This window comes from Pogoniulus pusillus, chromosome 9, assembly GCF_015220805.1.
Source record: "Pogoniulus pusillus isolate bPogPus1 chromosome 9, bPogPus1.pri, whole genome shotgun sequence".
NCBI lineage: Eukaryota > Metazoa > Chordata > Aves > Piciformes > Lybiidae > Pogoniulus > Pogoniulus pusillus.
In genome coordinates, this window is record NC_087272.1 from 33,729,612 (window position 1) to 33,753,830 (window position 24,219).

Consider the following 24,219-nt stretch of genomic DNA (forward strand, 5'->3'; position numbering starts at 1 on the left):
GTGCTGTCTCCAAACTAACAGTCACGGTGTTTCCTTTCCCCAAATCTTTGCTCTGCTAATCCAAACCTCCTTCCAAATTCTAGTCACTATATGACTCTTCTAACTTTTTAACTTTGCCAAGCAACATTCTAACCCAAACAGTTAAATACAAGAAATCAATGAGGAACCAGATTGTGAGGCTTGAAACACTGAAATATTTTCAAGCCTTGATTGTGGCATGCTCCCAGTCATATCAAAACCAAAGAAAGAAATGCAGTTCATCTCTTTGTCCAGATCAAGCATCTGGAAGCACAGGTCACTGCTGCACCATTCACATCTCATACAGGTGCATGGTGTTGTCTGCAGTAAGATGCCAGTGGCACTAACTCTGCTGCAGTCTGTGGGTCAAAGCCTATTGTCTTTACCTTGCCCATACACTGCCACAGTATTGCAGAGCTATCCTGGTTTTGACTCAATCATGGTTACTAAACTGCTTTAGAAGTATAGTGGCATCCATAACTGCATGTGTTTGGGATTTCTTTCATTAAGTACAATCAAAGCTTTTAAATATTAAAACAGAAGGATTATGTTCATGCAACAACTACCCAAATTAGCATTTTAAAATGCTATTCCATAGACTAAAAAAGAAACCTGTGTGGGTATACTACAGGCCAATTTGTACAGCCACAGAGTCACAACATGATAGAAGTCGGAAAGGATCCATGAAGATCACCTGGTCCAATACCCCTGCTAGAGCAGGATCACCCAGAGTCAATCACACAGGAACACATCCAGGCAGGTTTGGAATGCCTCTAGAGATGAAGATTCCACAACATTTCTGGGCAGCTTCTTGAAGTCAGTGCTCTGCCATCGTCCAAGTCATAGAATCATAGAATCAACACGGTTGGAAGAGACCTCCAAAATCATCCAGGCCAACCTAGCACCCAGCCCTAGCCAATCAACTAGACCATGGCACTAAGTGCCTCAGCCAGGCAGGATGATGACTCCACCAACTCCTTGGGCAGCCCATTCCAATGCCAATCACTCTCTCTGGAAAGAACTTCCTCCTAACATCCAGCCTAGACCTCTCACAGCATAACTTGAGACTGTGTCCCCTTATTCTTTTGCTGGTTGCTGGGAGAAGGGACCGACCCCCACCTGGCTACAGCCTCCTTTCAGGTAGTTGTAGACAGCAATGAGGTCTGCCCTGAGCCTCCTCTTCTCCAGGCTAAACAACCTTAGCTCACTTGGCCTCCCCTCATAGGACTTGTGTTCCAGACCCCTCACCAGCTTCATTGCCCTTCTCTTTCCCATGCTGCCCTTGGTAGGATCTTAGCTGAAAAGCATAGATCAGTTAGCTCAGGGAGCTGAAGGAGTGCTGCGCTTGTTACATGGGAGAGACTGACGTTAGATGCACAGCTACCCCACCAGCAGGGACCTACGGTGCAGAGAATGCCAGTGGGAGCTTTCTTCTTCACCTACAGTGACCCTGTTTCTTGTAAAGGTGCTGCTTACAAACATGTTTTGAGGTTTTGTGGTTTATCTTAAATGAAAAACCAAAATTTAAAGAAATTAAACTCCAGGTTTTATGTTTCCATGGCATGATACTGTGCTGCAAGTGTGCTCTCAGAGGTAGCAGGAGCAGTAAAGCAGCAGCAGCCCAGTAGTCTTTCTGGACTGTCATGTCCTAATGCCAGCAGGGCAAACTGTTCCAAGCAGAGCTGCTTACTTGCCAGGTTGTTCCCATGTTTCTGTGTCAGAGTGTGACTTTCTTACACATGATACTCCCTTCACTCTGCTATCCCATTCTGCAGATCCTTTCAGCAGCTGTGTGATTATCTCTCTTCAGTCTTACTGTGCTGAGTAAATTGCCTGTATCTCCACACAAGTAGTTTTTGTTGTAATTTGAAGTATGTTAAAAGCTGAAGTTCTACAGCATAACTGCTCTGTAAGATACTCACTGTACTGATGCCCCAGCTGTGCACACCAAGATTGTTAAATTAATACCAAAATAGCATCTTTTAGGGCTAGTTACCTTTGCTAAATATCTGAAGAAACCCAGATAAATTGCTCAAGGATTGGAACAGGGCCCTGCTAGAGCTGTACAGGAGTCTTTTATGCAGGCCAGAAAACCAGTTCTATGTGTTTGGAAGAAATACTGCCTTGCTTTGCATTCTTATAGTCAGTGGGATGTGCTCTTGTCCACAGCAACACTTCCCATGAGTCCAGAGGGAATTTTTCAGCAGAAGCAGGATGCTTGAGCCAGGCAGGACTGAAGAGTGACACCTGATTACAAGATAGGATAAATCACATCTTAATTGGAGATTGGGTAATCTGAATTGAACATAGAAGGTTTCACCTCAGCATGAAGAAAAACTTCTTTATAGTCAGGGTGACAGAGCCCTGGAACAGGCTGCCCAGAGAAGCTGCGGAGTCCCCTTCTCTGGAGGCTTTCAAAACCCACCTGGATGCATTCCAGTGTGAACTACCCCAGATGATCCTGCCTTGGCAGGGGGATTAGACTTGATGATCTCTGGAGGTCCCTTCCAACCTCTAATGTTCTGTGATTCTATGACAGTATTTCTGCCACATTTCGAAATGCAGCTGCACAAGGAATAAAGGCCATGATAGCCTCTTAGCACCCTCTGTCACCTCAATTCACCCGCTCAAATGACAGACCTTTATGTCAGGATCAGTTACTAGCACTTACATTGCTCAGGCAACCTACTTTCCTGCAGTAAGAAGCCAGCCAGGTATCAGCAGTCATGCAGAAGCCACCTCCCTAAAAATTACGCTGTTCTCTGACTCGTTCTAGGTCTCACAGTTCAGGCTAATCATTGACAGGGCTTTTACAATCACCAGCTTTTAGTCAGGCTTTGATAACACACTCCAGCAGTTGGTGGCAAATGAAGAAGACAGTCTCCAGAGCAGGAACTCCAGCAGATAAATGGATATTTTTCAGCATCAGTGCAAGAAATCTGACGTTTAACACCGGTGCTGTAAACCAGCACAATGTGTGGCCAACGATGGAAGAGAATCGTTGCTTTTTGGACATTAGTCTTCGTGAGGACAGTTACTGGGCTTGCTGGAGAGGGAAGAGCTGTGTGGAAAAAGGACCCCCACTTCAGCCCTGTGAGTGAAACACAGATGTTTCTATATGACACCTTCCCCAAAGACTTTCTCTGGGGTATAGGGACGGGGGCTTTCCAGGTGGAAGGCAGCTGGAGGAAGGACGGGAGAGGCTCCTCCATCTGGGACCACTTCATCCACTCAGAGTTCAGGGATTTTGATGGCACAGACACTTCCAGTGACAGTTACACCTTGTTGGACAAAGATTTGTCTGCTCTGGATTTTTTGGGAGTTACTTTCTACCAGTTTTCAATTTCATGGTCAAGGCTTTTTCCTACTGGAGTGGTAGCAGCTCCCAATGAAAAAGGACTCGAGTATTACAACAGCCTTATTGACTCTCTGCTCTACAGAAACATTGACCCCATGGTTACGCTGTACCACTGGGACCTGCCCTTGATGCTGCAAGACAAATATGGGGGATGGCAAAACGAATCACTGATTGATATCTTCAATGACTATGCCACCTTTTGCTTCCAGACCTTTGGAGATCGTGTTAAGTACTGGATTACAATCCACAATCCATATGTAGTGGCTTGGCACGGGTATGGCACAGGTATTCATGCTCCTGGAGAGAAAGGGGAAAGAGCAACTGTCTACTCTGTAGGACACAATTTGATCAAGGTACAGTACAGTCAGGTTTTACAAACTGATCTTGCACTGCCACAGGAAATGATGGGAGGAATCAATCATGTAATCAATGCACTAAAAAAGATGGAGGAATGTGAAAATACCCTTAGCTGAGGCAGTCTTTTTTATGTCTTTTTTAATCCTCATGATGTTTTTCATCATTGTCACAACAGCTGACTCATTAATTGCTTGTTTTAAAGTGCTTGATTATTATCTTATTTAAATTAGGCTTTGCCTACAAAATCTGGCTACTGGAGAGCATGACTTTCCTTCCTTATTCTTTCCACTGAGTTAAACACTCTTACATGACCATTCATTCAGCTACACCAAAGGGCCTACTCTGTTAATTTAAAATGAATTATGTTTTGCATTTGCATGTTGGATCAGTTCTACTAGCAGGAGATTATGTGTATGTAAGTATGATCAGCTCTAGATTAGTAAGATTGTGTTGCAAAATGTTTACTGCAGAACTCACAAGGTCATCAGTTCTTGGGTTTGGAAAAAACAAAAGATCCTCTTCAGTTATTTGAGACTTTCAGAATTACATTGTTTCCACCATGCTTTCAGCAGTTTAGTTTTTATGTCAGTCTTACTTATCAGCTGTCTTCTACTGAATTACACATCCCAAAGGCTTTATCCCACAATCAACAGCTGCAGTACTGGGTCCTAAGTCCATGGTATTCTTTTCTTGGGAAGGACAGAAGTGGGTCATATTTTTAAAGCAAAAAGTGCAGATGTGCATGTCTGTTTCTTGTATTTGCTTCTGGGCTTGAACCTGCAGAACCTCTTTTTTTCAGTGAATTCCCACTGCAGTAAGCAGAAGTTTTACTCACAGAAAAGACACTGAGCACCACCCTGAGTCACTGCCTTCCGACATAGCAGAATGATTTAATGGTAGATTTGTGAAGCATCTCAAAGACTGCTGATGCTCAGTCATGCTATTGATTTTCAACTACTATATAAAATATATTTGATATAAGACATGGGAAAGATACAATTTGAGTTTGCTTGCCTGCATTTCTGAGTGGCACAATCAACTCCAAGGTACCAACCACGCTGCCTCTGCATATTCCCACTCTGTTAAGATCCATGTCAACAGCAGACAACACATCAGGAGCAATGCCTCTGCTGAAAAGTTCCAAGAAGCCAAACACCTAAGTTCCTTGGTCAATAGTATTTAAATCATAGACTTGATCTAACAGTTCATTTTAGCTTTATAGTCTGTGAATCTGAATAAATCACTTACAGAGTTAATGAGACTTTGAGCAACACACAACCCACTAACTACTTTTTTATTATTTTGGCACACAAATCAGTGTGTCTTTATTCCAGCCCCAGGAACACTACCTAATGTATTAGTACTTCTCTCCTGTGGCACACTAAAAATTCTGAGTGTTTTGCATTTATGAGGAATCTCAAATCTGTAGTAATGTATTTGAGGGACTAGAGTTTGATGCTTACCCTTAGAAGTGCAATGGAAGTTCCTGAGGAGCCAAACAGGAGTTCATATAGAATTGTTTGGGTTGGAAAAAACCTTTAAGATCATCAGGTTCAACCATTATCTAACTGTACCACATCTGATATTCAACTGTTTTTTATAGTAAGTGTCATGTGGGAAAAATATACAGCATTTATTTATATTACATATATATATATATATATATTCCTATCTTCCTTTAAAGAGATTTCACATGGCATTTCATGCTGGGACTGGTATATGCAAATTTGTTCCTCAGACATTGTATGATGGCTACCTTCTCATTTACCACTGCAAACCAAAAACGTCCTCCCACAAATAAAAGCCCAACAGAAGTGTCAGGTTTTGGCAGAGTGAGGCAAAGCCTGTGAAAGGTGTGTTAACAAATTCCCATTTAGGAAGAGTCACATTCTTGTCCATGTCAAGGCTCCATTTTTTGGACAGGCTGTTGAAAGGCAATTGTCTTCGTGCCACCCTCTGTACATTACCAGGTCCACTCATGAAATATGCTGAGCAGGAAAAATAAGTCTGTAATGCTCAAAAGAAACCAATCTGGTCACCACTGAGTTACAGAGCAAATTGTTGAGTCATTGCTCTCAAGCCATTTTGTGGTATCTTTGGATAAACTAAACAAGGCTGTCTCATGAGTCCTACTTCTCATTTCATTTATTAGTGCACTGCTGCAGTGTTGTGAGAGTTAATCACCACTCATCTAAAGGAGACCTTTTCTGTGCTATGCCAGTCATGAACTGAAGCTAACCTCCGCAGAACCACAACAACATAACAAACCATAAACCTCTGCTATTTTGGACTTTGGATTATTTTATTGTAAGAACAGTTGGAAAATTGCTGGAGATTTCTGCACCTCTAAAAGAGGATTGAAGAAATTTTTTCTTAGTTTTAAACTATCAATTTTAGTAGACTAAAGAAATCCAACATCTTAAAGCTGGAGTAATTGGCTGGCTTAAGGAAAAAGCCCATGCATTTTAGAAGTGATTAAAAATAGATCTCTTCTGTGAATAAATTCAGGTAGGTAAATAGTTAGCTAATCACACAGTCACAGAATGGTAGAGGTTGGAAGGGCTCTCCAGAGATCTAGTTCAACCCCCCTGCCAAGCAGGTTCACCTAGAGCAGGTTGCATAGGACAGCATCAAGGCGAGTTTTGAATGACTCTAGAGGTGGAGACTCCACCACCTCCCGGGGCAGCCTGTTCCAGTGCTCCACCACCCTCGACATAAAGAAGTTCTTCCTCATGTTTAGATGGAACTTCCTGTGTTCAATTTCTGCCCATTACCTCCTATCCTGTCACTGGGTACCACTGAAAAAAAGATTGGTTTCATCCTCCTGACTCCCACCCAGCATTGATAACATTGCACCTTCATTTTCTCTTCTCTTATTAAGGCTCTTGGAAAGAAGTAGGGTTATCCTATCTTCATCACACCTCAGAGCCTTATAGTGCTGGCTAGCATTGCAGATGCTGCATCATCTACTACCTGTGCTTGCCTTCTGTGTCTTGCATCCTCTTAAGTGAGCCAGACACATCTACTTAAGAGACAGTTCTGCCTTTGCCATGGGTCTTGCTATTTAAAGAGAATAGTCTAAGCAGAATCCAAGTCTAAGCAGGGTGCTCAGGAGTTCCACACAGGGAAAATAATCCACAGAAGTCCAAATTTCAATTAAAAAAATTTGCATGTTACTATGCATGTTTTTCATACACAGAGGGTAATTATTGCTGTCAGTCATTTTAAAGGACCTGACTACTTCCATGGAAGAAATAAAAGGACATTTGAAGTCAGTGTCTTTGCTGGGAGGTTTTTCAAACCATAGTAGCCATCAGTAATGCTGTAAAACTCAGCACCAATTCACATTTGTTTGTATGATTTGTTGTTTTCAGGTTAGCTTTCTGATACTTCTTGGTAATTATCAGGAAAACCAACCCAAATGCAAAGTGGTTAGCATACAGTAACAAAGCTGCCAGCAAAGCCTCAGTCCTTCAGATGAAGAAATTTAGTTACCTACATCTCAGGACCTGCTTTTTCCTTCTCAAGGACTGAGCTCCAGAGTCAAGCAGCAAAATAACATGATAACATGACTACAGGGCATGGTTATCAGAGACCAAAAGGGCTTGAACCGAAGTACACTCTCCAAATAAACCACACACATCTGCCCTTCTGAAGTGATCGATCATCATCAAACTCTGTTTTCTAGCTCTTTGTGGTTTCAAAAACAAACAGATAAAAACAAACCCGCACTTTACTCTTAGCATTTTTCAAGTTCTCTTTCTCCTAAATGCTCCTGCTCTCCAGCACACTAAAATAACTCTGTATACCCCTGGCATTACATGCTCATTACTTAGATACTGAAGGAAAATTAAGTTTAACATATCTTAAGTATTCGAGAGTATTAGTCTTTCAACAGTAAACTTCTTGTGTATATACATGATAAATTAGAGGGTTAGGGACTGAAGGAGTATGAGAGTATTTCAAGGGAGGAGAACAATGCTGCCTTGATTCTATTAAATTGACTTAACCTATTCTTTTTTACAGATGTTATGCTAGCTGACTCTTGTTAGCACTCAGTGACTTTCAAATCTATGGAAAATATTTCTATATTAAGACCAGGAGAATATGCTGAAATTAATGTGCTGTGTATATCTAGCATAAATACACACTATTGATCCTGCTTTCACTGTGTACCTAGCCTTGACAGTTGCCCTTGATCTAACAAGGAAAGTGAAAGATTAGGGATTAAAGTCTAACTGAGAAAAAAAAGATTAGTCAGACTTTACCCCAAATAGCCAAACTAATCTATAATACAGCTGTTTAAAATTATGTTTGTTTTTCATCTGGTCTTACAAAATGAATTATACTAATCAGTTAGTTCCCTCAACAGTAGTTTGCACTCACTGAATGCCTTCAATCTGAGAATCATAGAATCACAGAAACATTCAGGTTGGAAAAGACACGCAGGATCACTAAGTCCAACTAATAAATCAACTCTGCAAGGTTCACCCTAAACTCTATCCCAAAGCATCACATCCAAACAAATGTTAAGATGCTTTACAGATAATTAACCACTCAAACCAGAATTCTAGGCAGGCAAATGCTGTTGTGCAAAGACCCTCAGGATAGACAAGTGGGTTGGTTTGTGGTTTTTTTTTCATTAGAGGTAACCCTTAGTGAGACCTCAGTGACACATGAATCTGTGTACCCTGACTCATAATAAATGTGCATATTTGCACCTGAGGTCTGCTCCTGTAGATTACCTCTGGCTGTATTTTCTCAATGTTTTCTTAATATTTTTAGTAGTAACTTGACTTTCTTACAATCTGCCCCTTGAAGGTGTGTATGAATACAGTGAATTGTCTCTCATTGTCTTCTACCTGTCAAGATTGCATTCTAATTAGTTGTGGTTTGGCAAAGCCATCTTTCTCCACTTCACCTAGGAATGTGTGATTGCTAAGCTTTAGGTGGCACTGGTGTCACAGAATCAAAGAATCACAGAACCTTAGAGGATGGAGGGGACTTGCAGAGATCAAGTCCAATCCCCCTGCCAAGGCAGGATCACTTAGAGTAGTTTGCATAGAAATGCATCCAGACAGGTTTTGAAAGTCTCCAAAGGAGACTCTACAACCTCTCTGGGCAGCCTGTTCCAGTGCTCCATCACTGTAAAGAAGTTTCTCCTCATGTTGAGATGAAACCTTCTATGTTCCAGTTTGTATCCATTGTTCCTTGTCTTATTGCTACAGACCACCAAAATGAGATTGGCCCCAGGCACTTGACACCTACCCCTCAGATATTTATAGACATTGATCAGATCTCCTCTCAGTCTTCTCCAGACTAAACAGCTCCAGTGGTCTCATTCTCCCTTCATAGGGGAGATGCTGAAGTCCCCTAATCATCCTTGTGGCTTTCTGTTGGAGTCTATCCAGCAGGTCCCTGTCTCTCTTGACCTGAGGAGCCCGAAACTATCATGCTGCTTGGCACTGTGCTGACTTGAGTCAACACTACCATCTACCTTGCACTTAACAGTAATGTTAATAGCCCGTGTCTGAGAAGAAAAAACACATGTATTAATCAGGTGAGAAATCACTAGAGGCAGAGAACAAAGCAAGCCTGGCCCCAGTAGCCACCCCAGGCTAGATCTTCAGGAAAGGACAGTGAGGATAAGTGATGATAAGAGCAGTAAGAAATCTCCTTTATAGTATTTTTAACTGCATCCTGCAGTTTGCCTCCTGAGTACAGTTTTGCTGACTTCCCCCTTCAGCTACAGAAGCTGCGTTTCAAAGGTTAATGTTACTTTATCAGCGCTTTCAAAGACAGACCTTGAGCAAACGTTACGAGCATGACCTTAGAGACCATAAACAGCTGATACACAAAATTTCACAAACTGTAATTCTTCATTACCCCATGGCCTTAACCGAATATCTACCTGACATCAGGTCCTTTGTGTTTTTAAACTGTCAAGGCCGTGTGTCTCTAGATAAACTGAAGTTATTGTCCAAGTAAGCAGTGCTGTTTCACTTGGAAACCATGTCAGACTGAACTGGGCACTTGAAGCATTTCACAATGCTGCTCAGTGGTTTTTCTGGCTGCAAACACTTGTTTTCTCACCAGCTTAAGACTATAAAGCAACACTTCAGGGATAAGGTAAACCCTGAGTTATTTGACAATTCCTCAGCTGGCAGAGGTCAGCTCACCTCCTGTGTCCAGTTCTGGGCTCCTCAATTCAAGAGAGATTTTGAGGTGCTGGAATGTGTCCAGAGAAGGGCAACAAGGCTGGTGAAAGGCCTGGAGCACAAACCATATGAGGAGAGGCTGAGGGAGCTGGGGGTGTGCAGCCTGGAGAAGAGGAGGCTCAGGGCTGACCTCATTGCTGTCTACAACTACCTGAAGGGAGGTTGTAGCCAGGTGGGGCTTGGTCTCTTCTGCCAGACAACCAGCAGTGGAACAAGGGGACACAGTCTCAAGTTGTGCTGCTGGGGGAAGTATAGGCTGGATGTTAAGAGGAAGTTCTTCCCAGAGTGATTGGCATTGGAATGGGCTGCACAGGGAGGTGGTGGAGTCACTGTCCTTGGAGGTGTTCAAGCAAAGCCTGGATGAGGCACTTGGTGCCAAGTGTCTAGTTGACTGGATAGGGCTGGGTGCTAGGTTGGACTGGATGAACTTGGAGGTCTCTTCCAACCTGGTTGATTCTATGATTCTCTGATTCTGTGTATCAGGCACAGGAATGGGCTGCCCAGGGAAGTGGTGGAGTCACCACCCCTGGACACGGCACATGGTGGTGCTGGGTTAATGGTTGGACCTGATCATCTTAGAGGTCTTGTCCAACCTTAGTGATTCTGATTCTCTGTTGTGATTCACCCTCTATGTGACTGATGATGCTAGTGGTTCCTCAGTCTCCCATGTATTCTTTATTTTTGGGAAGGTATTATTTTGACTTCTGTACTCTGTTACTTAAATATTTAGCAACAGGCATTTGAAGGTGACAGCATTAAACTTTCTTAAACATGATGATAATCAGAAAAAAAGGAATTAAGATGTGATAAGCATTCACTGTGACTAAGATGATGCAGAGATGTGGTGCTGAGGGGCATGGTTTAACACCATGGTAGAGAATGGTTGGATTTGATGATTTTTCCAACCAAAATTATTCTATTATTCTATGGATAGCAGAACTTCTCTTTGTTGTAGTGCAGTTCATATTTGGCTGATTATGGTACTAAAACATGTCATACACAACAGATCTAAGGGGATATTGCTGCCAAATTTCCTTTTAAAAGCAAAGTGGCTGCTCTCTACTTAAAATGAACAAGCTTCATTCCGTGCTGTTGCATGTGCTGTCAGAAAGAAATATTATTATAGCAGCTTCAAACAAAAAAATAATCTTCTGGATCAAAATTCTTGCACAGAATTGTGAAACTCAGTATTTAGGTTCCAACTTGGCAGCTAGGTCCTTTGTCCAAGTTTATACATTTAGGAACTGTGCAGTATCAAAAGTTGAACACTTGCTCATATGATTAGGCCAAACTAAGACAGATGAAAGTGTATCCCAGGAAGAGGGATGGGGTGGATGTGGTCAGATCAGAGTAAATCCAGGTAACCCCCACAGCACAAAGCCAAGACTGACATCTGAAATACAGCTTTTATGGAACAATTCTAAAGATGGTTTAAGATTTTAACTGTACCATCAGTCACTGCTTGACAAAGAAAGATCTAGGTGGGCCTGTCTATATCACAGAATCAAATCCCATCAGTAACAGCTTTTGAGCCCTAAAGCATCCACGTAACAGCTGTTCATAAACCTGCTGGGAGCTCTTGTGAAATTTAGACCTGTGTTAAAGGGCAAAGAGTCACAGCCCTAATGTGTCCCAGGAACAGGAGTCTGCACAGAATCAGATGCCTGCCAGTCTAGCTACTGATGCACATAGAGATTGATTGGAGTTACCATTTAATGCTATTTTCTCTCACCAGGCTCATGCAAAAGTTTGGCATAGCTACAAAAAACACTTTCAGCCACACCAGAAGGGGATGATGTCCATAGTATTGGGATCCCACTGGATAGAACCAAACAAATCAGATGATGCTTTGGACATCTCTAAGTGTCAGCATTCAATGGAGAGAGTCCTTGGATGGTTTGCTAAACCCATCCACGGGGATGGAGATTATCCAGAAGAACTGAAAAATGAGTTCTCGTTTTTGCCACGCTTTACTGAGGATGAGAAAAACTACATCAAGGGGACAGCTGACTTCTTTGCCTTCTCCTTTGGTCCTACTAACTTCAAACCTCCAAGCACTCTACCAAAAATGGGACAAAACTTGTCACTCAATTTGAGGGAAGTCCTGAACTGGATTAAACTGGAATACAACAACCCTCGCATCCTGATTGCAGAGAATGGCTGGTTCACGGACAGCCATGTGAAAACAGATGACACCACAGCCATCTACATGATGAAAAACTTCATTAATAAGGTTCTACAAGGTTTGTACACAACTTAGTTGCTGGATATTCTGAGAGCTTTTTAAGATCCTTTGCTATTTAGCTCTGTAATGATTTCATTGGGGTTGGGGCTTTTTTTTTTTTTGGAAAGAGATAATGGCAACAGAGTTAATTATTAATTATTTACACTGCAGTAGTACAAGTTGTGGATCAGGATCTATTGGTGCTAGGTATTGTACAAACACAGGGGAAAAAAAAAGACATAGTCCATGTCTCACAAAGCTAAAGTCCAACATCTGTGTTTGATTTTAAAATTCAGCAAAGTGCAAAATTGAGTCAGAAATGAAGGAAAATGAACCTGCTGGATTTTACTTCTCACTGCTGGCAGTCGAACTGCAAAACCTTTGTGTGGGTACATACCTTGGACTTGATGATCTATGAGGTCTCTTCCAACCTTGTTGATACTGTGAAAATGAGACAGTGACTACAGCCTGTCATGCTGCCATGCTGGGTGTGACAGTTTGGATGTTACCTGCCCCCTGCTCTTATGAAATCACCCAGACTAGACTCAGTCAAGATGGGAGGTTAAAGAATGAAGCTGTATATTCACAGCTTAGCATAAAATACAAGGAGATATTTACAATATATACAGCTACATTCAGAAATATTCAAGTTAAAAAGTAATACAGAAACATGACACCCCTCCCAGAAACCAGAGTCCCTAGAAGGGGCTCCCAACCACCCTTCTACCTTCTTTCTACCCCTCTACCTTATCCGAGAGTTTGCCTTATGTGCAAGGTGATCTTGGACAGTCAGCAAGGGGGGTTAGAAAGCAGGAGAATTAGTTACACAGAAGGCAGGCCAGGGAGAAAGTACAGGTTCCAACAGAGACCCACACACACTCTCTTATCTATGTTTTGTGCTCTTGGTTTTATACATCTCAGCAAGCCTAGGAGTGAAGTAGACGCCAGCACAGTTTCCTCTTCACAGTCTATAATCTAATTCTTCTCAGTAAAATATTCCAGTTAGCCTCAAACTAGCACACTGGTGAACTAGTTCAAGATAAAATGTGTGAGAGAAATTAGCAGCAGAAGAGCAATTGTCCTTCAGGGTTATTGCATGCCAGAGATAGCGTGTTTTAAAGACACATTTAATCTTGGTATTGGTATAAAGGTGGTGTATAGGGATGCTCTCTGAAGATAAAAGAATCATAGAATCATAGAATCAGCCAGGTTGGAAGAGACCTTCAAGATCATCCAGTCCAACCTAGCACCCAGCCCTATCCAGTCAACTAGACCATGGCACTAAGTGCCTCATCCAGTCTTTTCTTGAAGACCCCCAGGGACGGTGCCTCCACCACCTCCCTGGGCAGCCCATTCCAATGGCAAATCACTCTCTCTGTGAAGAACTTCTTCCTAATATCCAGCCTAGACCTACCCTGGCACAACTTGAGACTGTGTCCCCTTGTTCTATTGCTGGTTGCCTGGGAGAAGAGGCCACCCCCCACCTGGCTACAATGCCCCTTCAGGTAGTTGTAGACAGTTAATTTTGCATGAAATACAAATGCTTTTAGCATCTAAAGCCTCTGCAAAACCAGTATTGCCTTTCCCTCTCACCCAGTTTGTAGGCTCAGCTTTGGGAGAGGCAGAGCTGCTGGTCCCAAGAGCTATTCTGCCATGCTGCAGTGATTGGGTGGCTTGGATCTCTTACAAAAGGCCTTTCATATCCTCAAAAGTGAAACCATGAATAATCATTTACTCTGACATTAAGGTAGGAAGTTCTTTGTCACCACCAAATGCACTTAAGCTCCAAATGAAAACCATTCAGATATATTTAAAGTTGGTTCACACAGAGCAACTGTTGGCATATATCCTGCCTTTTGCAGACTTTGAGGAGGTTACATTCCACTGCTTGGTTTATGGTACTTTAAACCCTGCATGGACACAGCAGGAAAGTCTAGGTGCAGGCCTGAATTTGGAGGTGTGGAACAGGTAGATTTCTGGACACATACATAAGAAATTCCATAGTGTTATCTTTTTTGGATCCTCTGCAGCAGACCTGTCTGCATTAGCCATTCATGCATTCACACTTCTGAAATACTTGGGTCAGTGTTCACTCAGTAACTGCTTCACTGTAACGGGATGGTGGCTCTCAAGACAGTGCCTAACAGGCTATATACTCCTCTGTGTGTGTTTGTGTGTTCAGGGAGTGTGCTTTGAACTTTGCACTGCATGTCTCTCACATCATCAGTCATGAAAAGATGTGATGTGAGAGATCACCACTGCAAGGAACGGGATGCAACTGAAACTACAGCTTCTTAGTGTTCTGTCTATAGTGAAACTTCTTACTTCTGCAGAAGGACTGCAAGGCCCAACTTACAGCAGACACAAAAATGCCTTGAGATCTGTGGATGTCATCTATGGTGACCCACGCAGCTTAACTCCTGACCTTTTCTAACTTCATTCCCTTGCTGCTGCCCCAAGCTATCCTCTTGCTTTTTTAGGAGTATTTTCTCATCCCCACCTTAAGCCCCCTCCTTTCATTGTCACTGGAGGCAACGCTACAAACACACTACCAGGCTGATCCACAGGATTTCTACCCAATCACCTATCACAGAATCAACCAGGTTGGAAGAGACCTCCAAGATCATCCAGTCCAACCAATCAACCAGCCCTAGCCAGTCAACTAGACCATGGCACTAAGTGCCTCAGCCAGGCTTTGCTTGAAGACCTCCAGGGACAGTGCCTCCACCACCTCCCTGGGCAGCCCATTCCAATGGCAAATCACTCTCTCTGTGAAGAACTTCCTCCTAACTATTAATTCTTCCTACCACAACATACATATAAACCAGTGCTTTCTGACCTTTCCATTTAAACAGCCACAAATTCTCAGCTAGGCATACACCATCTCAAGTACCACATCGCTGACAACTAAACTTAGTCCCCATCCATTCAATGTGCTTCTAGAAGATGTTTTTTCCTCATTTGTCACTTATGCTGTATCTATCTGCTCCCATTTGTTCAACCTTCCTCACTGCAGACATGAGGCACTCATATTTAATTACAAGGCCTTTCTGGCCTCTTTATCCTCTACATCACTGTGAAAACTGGGGTTGTATAGCATGGAGGAAAAAGATCCTCAGAGGAGACTTTCTCACTCTGTACAACTCCCTGAAAGGAGGATGGAGTGAGGTGGGTGTTTTTTCCTTAGTAACAAGTGATAAGATGGGAGAAAACAGCCTCAAGTTGCACCAGGGGAGGTTTACACTGGATATCAGAATAAAATTCTTCACTGCAGTGGTTCTCAAACACTGGAACAGGCTGCCCAGGGAGGTGGTTTCAATCTCCATCCCTGGAGGTGTCTAAAAGCTGCAGAGATAGAGTGCTAAGGGACATGGTTTAGAACCAGACTTGGAAGAGATAGGTAATGGCTTGCCTGGATGATCTTAAAGGCCTTTTCCAACCAAAATGATTCGGTGCTTCTCCACCTCTGCATTTTGCAGTTGCTATTTTCAGCCATTTTTGTACTTCCTTTCACGGTGTCCCTAATATTTAGAAAGTGCTTCCCTTGAAAGCACGTGCCATTGTATGACTTCATTAGATTCCTTCATCTTACCAGGATTCTGGCCTGGTCTGTCAGCTCTGTCTCACATAACTATATTGCAAACTCTCAGGCTTTCTGATCTCTTCATCTAGCAGCAAGTAAAACAGCAGACTGGCCTGTGACAGTGGACCACAGGTGAAATTCTCTGTAAGCTCACTTGGTCACTGCTTTGCCCTTGATATTCCAACCTTTATATGGTTAACATGAGGAGTTATCCTACCTTACAGCTGGCAACAGGCAGCCAACAGGACTGACCATGGAGTTTGGACTTTTTTCTTCCAGGATGCCAGCTGGCACACACTGAAAGTGTAAAGAACACTCTTGTCAGTTGGTGTCAAGGGAGAACCTGGCTCCTAAAGTTCTGTAGCCCTTCCTGGTGAATCAGTTTCCACACCCAAGAAAGTTATTTTGACATCTTTCTCATCTATTATATGCAAAAAAAAAAAAACCAAAACCAAACCCCAACATTTATGCTCTATTGCAAGTGGAGGTTGCAGGATTACCTGAAGAAACACAAGATCACAGGATGTTAGGGGCTGGAAGGGACCCTCTGGAGATCATTGAGCCCACCCTCCCTGCCAGAACAGGACTGTGATCTAGTGTAGATCACACAGGAACACATCCAGATGGGTCTTCAAAGTCTCCTGTACTGTCTCCATCATCATTATTAAATACAGTACTTCAGCCTCTGGGTTAAGCAACCCAGATTCTTCTAAAGTCATTATGTGTCTTGTACCAACACCTGCAATTTTTCAACTTAGAAGCTGAAGAGACATTCCTTAATGTCTCAGCTTGCAGAGATCTTTCAAATAAAGGAATAGAATTTTAGCTTCATGACAAATACAAAGTCACAAACTGGAGCAGATGTTGCACCTTTAAATTTCAGTCCTGATTCTCTAACGTTATTGGCCTATGTCACAGAATCACAGAATGCTTTGAGTTGGAAGAGGCCTTCAAGATCACCTAATTCCAATCACCCTGCCATGGACAGGGACACCTTCTACTAGAACAGCTTGCTCAAGGCCTCACCCAATCTGGCTTTGAACACTTCCAGCCTTGGTGCCTCCACAGCTGCTCTAGGCAACCTATCCCAGTGCCTTACCACCTTCATGGAGAAGAATTTCTTCCTAACGTCTAATCTCAATCGAGCTTCTTCCAGTTTCAAGTCATCAACCCTTGTCCTCTCACTCTGTGCCTTTTTCCAAAGTCTCTCTCCTGCTCTCCTATAGCCCCCATCAAATACTGGAAAGGTCCCCCCAGAGCTGAACAACCACATCTCTTCTCCAGGCTGAACAACCTCATCTCTCTCAGCCTAGAATCTGATCATCTTGCAAATCACAAAATGCAACTTAAAACTTGGACATGCCATAATGTTCTATGTTTGCTCAGAGCAGAAATGGAGCATTCTGCAGTAATTTCATCTCTCAAGGAAGCAGTGACACATATTTAATGAATAAAGACTAAAATGTATTGACTGTCTGTCATGGCTTTGCCACGAGCCAACAACCCTGTGAGCAGTGAGAACATTCAAGAGCTTCCAAGTGAATCAATCTTATATACATTAAGAGTGCAAAACACTAAGACTGATGGGTGTTACTTTCTCTTACACAGCTATTAAATATGACAACGTGGATGTGTTTGGTTACACAGCCTGGTCACTCCTTGATGGCTTTGAATGGCAACACGCTGACAGCATCAGGCGTGGATTATTTTACATAGATTTCAAAAGTGAGAAGAAGGAAAGGATTCCCAAGTCATCTGCACTTTACTACAAACAAATCATACAGGAAAATGGCTTCTTTCCAAGGGAGTCTACCCCAAGCTTGCAAGCTCAGTTTTCCTGTGACTTCTCGTGGGGTGTCACTGAGTCTGTTCTTAAGGTAAGTAGATTATTGAGAAGACTGCTGGAGGCAGAGCAATCAACAGCTTTACTTTGTGATTAAATGATTGTGCAGCACCTTGTGTTTGGGAATCTCAGTGGAGGCTGCAAACAGAAGCCAAACCCAGCCATAACTGCATGGATTCAATTCTATCTGCTGTACAGGTTTTCAAGAGAGCAAACCATAGAGGGCTGGTTTGCTGCTGCAGCAGCAGACCCCATTGCAGGAGTCCTCCCAAGGCTGGCCCTCCCTCACTTTTCTCTCCTGCTGTGTCTCCACCTGGCACATCAGATCAGGAAATTTCAGAGCAAGAATTGACCTCAAGTGATTGTTCCTGGGTTATTTTTCAACCAGGGGAGTTTCCCAACCCAGTTCATGGTGTGACCATACAGATGTCGTATGACAGTGTAATGGAGAGGCTGGCACAGGGCAGGGACAAGGTGGTTTATGCTGGTGGCTTCAGAGGTTCCTGCAGGTTGGAGGTCTTGCGTAAAGCTGCTAAACAAAGAGGAACAGATTCCTGGGTTGAGCCTGGCTCTAAGTGCCACTTGCACAAGTTGGCAACAAGCTGTCCCTTAACGAGGCTTGTACCAAGTGGAGATAACCAACACCAGCTCATATGGCTTTTACCAGCTGACTTCACATCTGAAAAGAGATCCTACAATCTTTTTTTCCAAACTGATTCCTACAGTATCTATTTCTGCTTTAAATGTGGCAGATAAGCTAACCATACTTAAGGGCAGTGCTGGGATACTTTGTCATCAATGACTGACATCAGCTTCAACAAATAACAACAAAACTCCGTAACTTAACCTATTCCTTGACAATCATAGGGGGAAAAAATAAGCAAAGCTTCTATATACTTTGTTAATCATTCTGAGGAAATATACAGCAAAGTCCATTTTCTTTTAAAAAGTGCAGATTCACTCTAATTACTTCAAACTTGATTCACAGAATCACAGAATGCGTCATGTTGGAAAGGACCCTTGAAGGTCATCTTGCCAATCACCCCTGCCATGAGCAGGGACATCAGGCTGCTCAGTACCCTATCAAGTTTGACCTTCAATGTCTCCAGGAATGGAACCTTGACCACCTCTCTGGACAACTTGTTCCAGTATTTCACTTCCCTAAATTTTCATATTGTATTATGAATCCTAAGAAAAGTGTTTAAAAAAAAGTGGGAAAAAAAAATCCTGTGTTATGCAGGATGTATCTTATGTTAGCCTTGTTAATTAGTACAAAACAGTAAAGATGCAACTAACAATAAACACTACAATCTGTGTCAGATGTTTGCAAAAGCAGGACTTCCACTAAAACAGAAAACATTCTGCTAAAGCTTCACAAGGTTTATCTCAACAGCAAGTGCCAAAGTAATCCATGCCTGCCTTGTACTGCCCCCCTCAGTGCTTGCTCCTAACATCCAGCTCTCCTGCCAGCTGCCTGAGAACTGGTGCTTGCATGACCAGAGAGTGAATTCAGTCAGGGAGGTGCATCTGTGTGAAAATGTATGGGTGCAGGCTGCTGGCAGGGGTAAACAAACCAGAGTATAGCTGAATAGAGTGCAATTGTAATGTTTTCTGTAGATGAAGGAACAGAATGGGTAAAGAAACCACTAGCACAAAGCTCTCTGCCCTCCAGAATACCTAAGAGGGAACTTCTGCCATCCAGCACTAATCCTACAGCCAAACACAGGCAGAAATGCAGACCACAGCAGGCATTCCTTTAACTAAACCCCACTGTAACACCCTGTTTTTATTCACGCAGGCAGAATCCATGGCTTCCTCACCACAGTTCTGTGATTCCAGCCTGTACCTCTGGAACATCACCGGAGATGGGTTGCTACACAAAGTTAAAGGGGTGAAGCTCAAAACCCGGCCAGCACAGTGCACGGATTTTGTCAGTATTAAAAAGCAGCTTGACCTGCTGGAGAAAATGAAAGTCACACATTACAGGTTTGCACTTGACTGGTCACTAATTTTACCCAGCGGAGATCAGTCAGTGGTCAACAGGCAAGTCTTGAGATACTACAGATGCATGATTAGCGAAGCACTGAAACTCAACATTCAATCTATGGTCACCTTGTATTATCCGACTCACGCCTACCTGAGCCTGCCAGGCCCTCTGGTGCAGGCAGGAGGGTGGCTGAACCAGTCCACTGCCCAGGCTTTTCAAGGCTATGCAGACCTGTGCTTCCGGGAGCTTGGTGATCTGGTTAAACTCTGGGTTACAATAAATGAGCCAAACCGGCTGAGCAACGTCTACAACAGGAGCAGCAACGATACATACCGAGCGGCGCACAACTTGCTACTAGCACATGCCATGGCCTGGAGAACGTATGATGAGCACTACCGGTCCTTTCAGCGTGGCAAAGTGTCCCTGTCTCTGCATTCTGACTGGGCTGAACCTGCCAACCCCTACCTTGAATCTCACTCAAAAGCTGCCAACAGGTTTCTGCAGTTTGAGATAGGCTGGTTTGCTGACCCCATATTTAAGACTGGGGACTACCCAGCTGCCATGAGGGAGTACATCAGCTACAAAACGCGGAAAGGCCTCTCTCGCTCGTCGCTGCCATCCTTCACAAACGAGGAGAGGCAGCTTGTCAAAGGCGCAGCCGACTTCTATGCGCTGAATCACTTCACCACCAGATTCGTCATTCACGAGCCTCAGAACGGGAGCCAGTATGAATTTGATCGTGACATTCAGTTCCTGCAGGACATCACCTGCCTGAGCTCCCCTTCTCGGCTGGCTGTGGTGCCTTGGGGCTTGCGCAAAGTCCTTGGGTGGATTAAAAAGAACTATGGGGACATCGACGTTTACATCACAGCCAATGGAATTGATGACCAGTCCTTAGACAATGACGAACTGCGGAACTACTACCTGGGGAAGTACGTACAAGAGGTTTTAAAAGGTGAGTATACAGTAGAGCCAAGCTCCCCAGAGCCACTTCTGTAGTATAGACACAGGCATTCCTCAGACATTCACCTAAGCCTTGACTTAGATAAAGTAGCTCTGGTTGAGATGCAGGAACCAGCCATCAGTATTCAGTCCCCCGAGGTGCCTGGTTCTGCAGCCACCCTCAGGGCAGATACAAGACAAAGCAATGGCATCAAGCTCCTCACTCGACATGCAGCCACAGATGCTTCCAGACTAAACATGTGAAAAGCCATCTGGGCATGCATGTAGAGCAGAGCAGTTATTTGGAAGTTAGGAGATGGCATTTCAGACCAACAGCTCCCAAGAGACAACTCTAATTTCTACTCTACAAAGGAAAGAGGATGCCTCCTTATTTGTTCGCTGAACTAGAATCACTGGACAGCAAAGCACAAGCAAGTCTGGGGAGAGACAGAAAGGGATACAGAAGAAATAGAACAGATCACCAGAGTTTCAAGGAGCTGATGTTGAAGGCAGGCAGACTCTAATTCCTGTTCCACTACTTTTTTTTAACTGGGCACCTACAGCAATCTAGTTTTCACTTTAGGGAAAAACTGACAACAATTACGGAGGTAGAGGACAAAAATGTTCAAGAAAACAATATTCAGCAATAGCTTACTGTAGGAGAAATGCTGCAGGGACCTCACCAGTCCCATCCCTCTTCATCCAAACACTGAAAGGAAGGCAGCGAGGCACAGGATACCAGAAAGATCCCAGTACCTGAACCATACAGCCAAAACAAGACACACAGTACAGCCCTGCTCTCAACACTGGTGCGCACCAGCAAGTTTCCTGACCAGATCATGGGACATCTAAAACCCCTCCTGAGGCATATGGCCCCAGACACAGTCCACACACCCCAGTTTCTTCTCTCCAAGAGCTATGTGGAAAAAAAATGAGGGGTCTTACTCATGATTAAGCATGGCTTCAGACCAGACACCAAGAAGAAACACAGCACTGTCCTTCAGTGTTTAGCTCTTTCTCAGTTAATTGCCACCCCAATTTCACATAAAAGAACAGTAAGTTCCAAAAGGAAATAAGCTGTTACAGGGAAAGAATTGTTTAAAGTACACTTCATCATAGTATTTTCTCATTTTTTGATTCCATGACACTTCATAGCACTCATAGGAATACCTCCTCTATTTACAATTATCTTGCTCAATCTGGTTCATATCCCTGACCATGGTCTCTGCTTAGTCATGAGATATTTACTCCCCAAGGACTGCTATCTATTATTTCATCCAAGTGTTTTCACCCAACACTTGGGTGCAGCAGCGTAACACACAGCCATGGGTGCTACTGGGCTGAGGAGCTGGGTTTGGAGCAGAGCAGGAATTTTTGGGAAGCTCCTCTCATGGCAGAGATGAGCAGCTTGAGTCATCCCAGCTGGGGTCAGTACAGAGCAGCACCTGGATTTTCACAGGGAAGTGAGATGCCAGCTCTAACCCTGTCAAGGGCAGGTGTCAGGAGGATGGAGCCAGACTATTCTCAGTGATGTCCAGTGCAGGACAAGAGGCAGTTGACACAAACTGGAACACAGAAGGTTCCACATAAACAGAAGGAAACTATCCTTCACTTTGAAGGTGGCAGAGCACTAGAACAGGCTACCCAGAGAGGTTGAGGAGTCTCCTTCTCTGGATGATGCACTCAGACATGCTCCTGTGTCATTTACTCCAGGTGATCCTACTCTAGCAAGAAGGTTGGACTAGATGATCTCCAGAGATCCTCTCCAACCCCTACCATTCCATGATTCTATGTGAATTACCTTTTTTTAACTGGTAAATAACTTGAAATCTGAACTCATTACCAGAAAGCCTGCCGGTTGTACAAGGTTTGGTTAACATTTGGCTTTGTTTTTTCTCCTTCCCAGCATACTACATTGATAAAGTCAAGATTAAAGGCTACTATGCATTTAAACTGACTGAAGAAAAATCTAAACCCAGATTTGGATTCTTCACTTCAGATTCCAAAGGAAAGCCCTCAATAAAATTTTACAACAGCCTGATAAGGAAGAACGGGTTCCCTGCCAACTACTCAGCCTGCGATTCCTCCCACCATGAGAAGCAGTGCAGCTTCTGTTTGTTCATTTCTCAGAAGAAGCCATTCATATTCTTTGCCTGCTGCCTTTTCTCTACCCTCATCTTGCTTTTAACCATTGTTGTTTTTCACAAAAGGAAAAAGAGAAAACGTTTTAAGGCAAAAAGCATCCAGCGTCTCTGTGTTCCTTTATGAAGAGGGGGCACAAGGCTGTTTTCAGCGAGCCCCATCAGCTTGCATTCTACAGAGGACAATGCAGATCAGCCAGCTGTAGAAAAGCACTATGTGAGTCACTCCAGTCACACACCCCAAGCTTGTGGTTGGGAATGGGAATGAATCGTGTGCACAGGAAGAGCATTCATTTCAGGTGAAATTACTTTTATCCACCTACTGTACAGAGAAGACAAAATCGTGTATTAAAACTCACACCAAAAAAAAAACCAAAACAACAAAAAACATTTGATGACTCTTCTGTGCCTTAGAAGAACCTCTCGAACAGTCTGACTTGAAAAGAGATACTGTGAGAACTGATGTGCACTTTTCTGTGAACCTCTAGGCCAAAGCATCTTGTGATGTAGTCATGTTGTGTTGTTGAGCATGGACCTGCAGTTACTAAGGTTTACAAATAAAAGCATTATTAAAACCCACAAACTCTCCTCTAAGTACAACACCAAGAATTAAATGTCCTAGGCTGTCTTCTGAAGACGTCTCTAGAATGGACCTAGATAAACTCCACTATCACCCAGCACACCTCTATCTCTTACATACTGGGGCAAGTATAGATTGGATGTCAGCTTTCTAAGCAAATGTAACTGGAACCCCCGGGACAAGTCACAATAACATACAATAGCTAGTTTCCAAAACCAGGGAGTCATAAAATCATTCTGGTTAGAAAAGATCGTCTTCTAACTGCCAAGTCTGCTGCTAGACCATGTCCCTCAGCATCACATCTCTGCAGCTTTTAAACATTATCCCTCCAGGGATAGGTATTCAACCATCTCCCTGGGGAGCCTTTCATTCAAGAAATTTCAGTATCCAATCTAAACCTCTCCTGGTGCAACCTGAGTCCATTTCCTCTCCTCTTGTCACTTGAGGGAAGAGACCAACCTCCACCTCACTCCAGTCCCTTTTCACAGTGTTGTAGAGAGCAAGGTCTCCCCTCAGCCTCCTCCAGACTAAACAACCTGTTCTCTCAACTGCTCCTCACCAGACCTATTCTCCAGACTTCTCCAGCTTTGCTGCCCTTCCCTGGACCTGCTCCAGCACCTCAGTATCTTTCTTGTAGTGAGGGCCCCAAAACTGAACCCAGTACTCAAGATGTGACCTCACCAATGCTGAGTACAGGGGAGCAACCACTTTCCCTGGTCCTACTGGCCACACTATTCCCAATCCAGGCCAGGATCCTTGGTCACCTGGACACACTCTGGCTCATGTTTAGCCAGCTGTCAGTCAGCACCCCAGGTCTTTCTCTGCTGGGCAACTCTTCAGCCACTCTGCCCCAAGCCTGGAGCCTTCGTGGGGTTGTTGTGACCAGGAGATAGGGCTGACATAAAAAGTATTAGAGAACATAAAAGTAACTATTTACTCAGGACAGCAATTAATATAATTTTAAATTG

General features: G+C 43.5%; 1 protein-coding gene across 1 annotated transcript; it reads left to right on the forward strand.

Moving 5' to 3' along the window:
• The first annotated feature begins 2,991 nt into the window (after window positions 1-2,991).
• Window positions 2,992-23,242, forward strand: KLB (klotho beta). The gene is made up of 5 exons (XM_064149152.1): window positions 2,992-3,729; window positions 11,687-12,194; window positions 17,367-17,635; window positions 19,400-20,543; window positions 22,437-23,242. Exons 1-5 carry the CDS (start codon window positions 2,992-2,994, stop codon window positions 22,796-22,798), a joined length of 3,021 nt encoding a protein of 1,006 aa, XP_064005222.1. The 3' UTR covers window positions 22,799-23,242.
• Window positions 23,243-24,219: the final 977 nt, after the last annotated feature.

What these genes read in the sequence shown, in the direction of transcription:
- KLB (XM_064149152.1), top strand. Translation starts at nt 2,992, where the DNA reads ATGTGTGGCCAACGATGGAAGAGAATCGTTGCTTTTTGGACATTAGTC. An exon ending in CATTAATAAGGTTCTACAAG is followed by an intron (nt 12,195 to 17,366) that starts GTTTGTACACAA and finishes TCTCTTACACAG; the next exon opens with CTATTAAATATGACAACGTG. An exon ending in TCACTGAGTCTGTTCTTAAG is followed by an intron (nt 17,636 to 19,399) that starts GTAAGTAGATTA and finishes TTATTCACGCAG; the next exon opens with GCAGAATCCATGGCTTCCTC.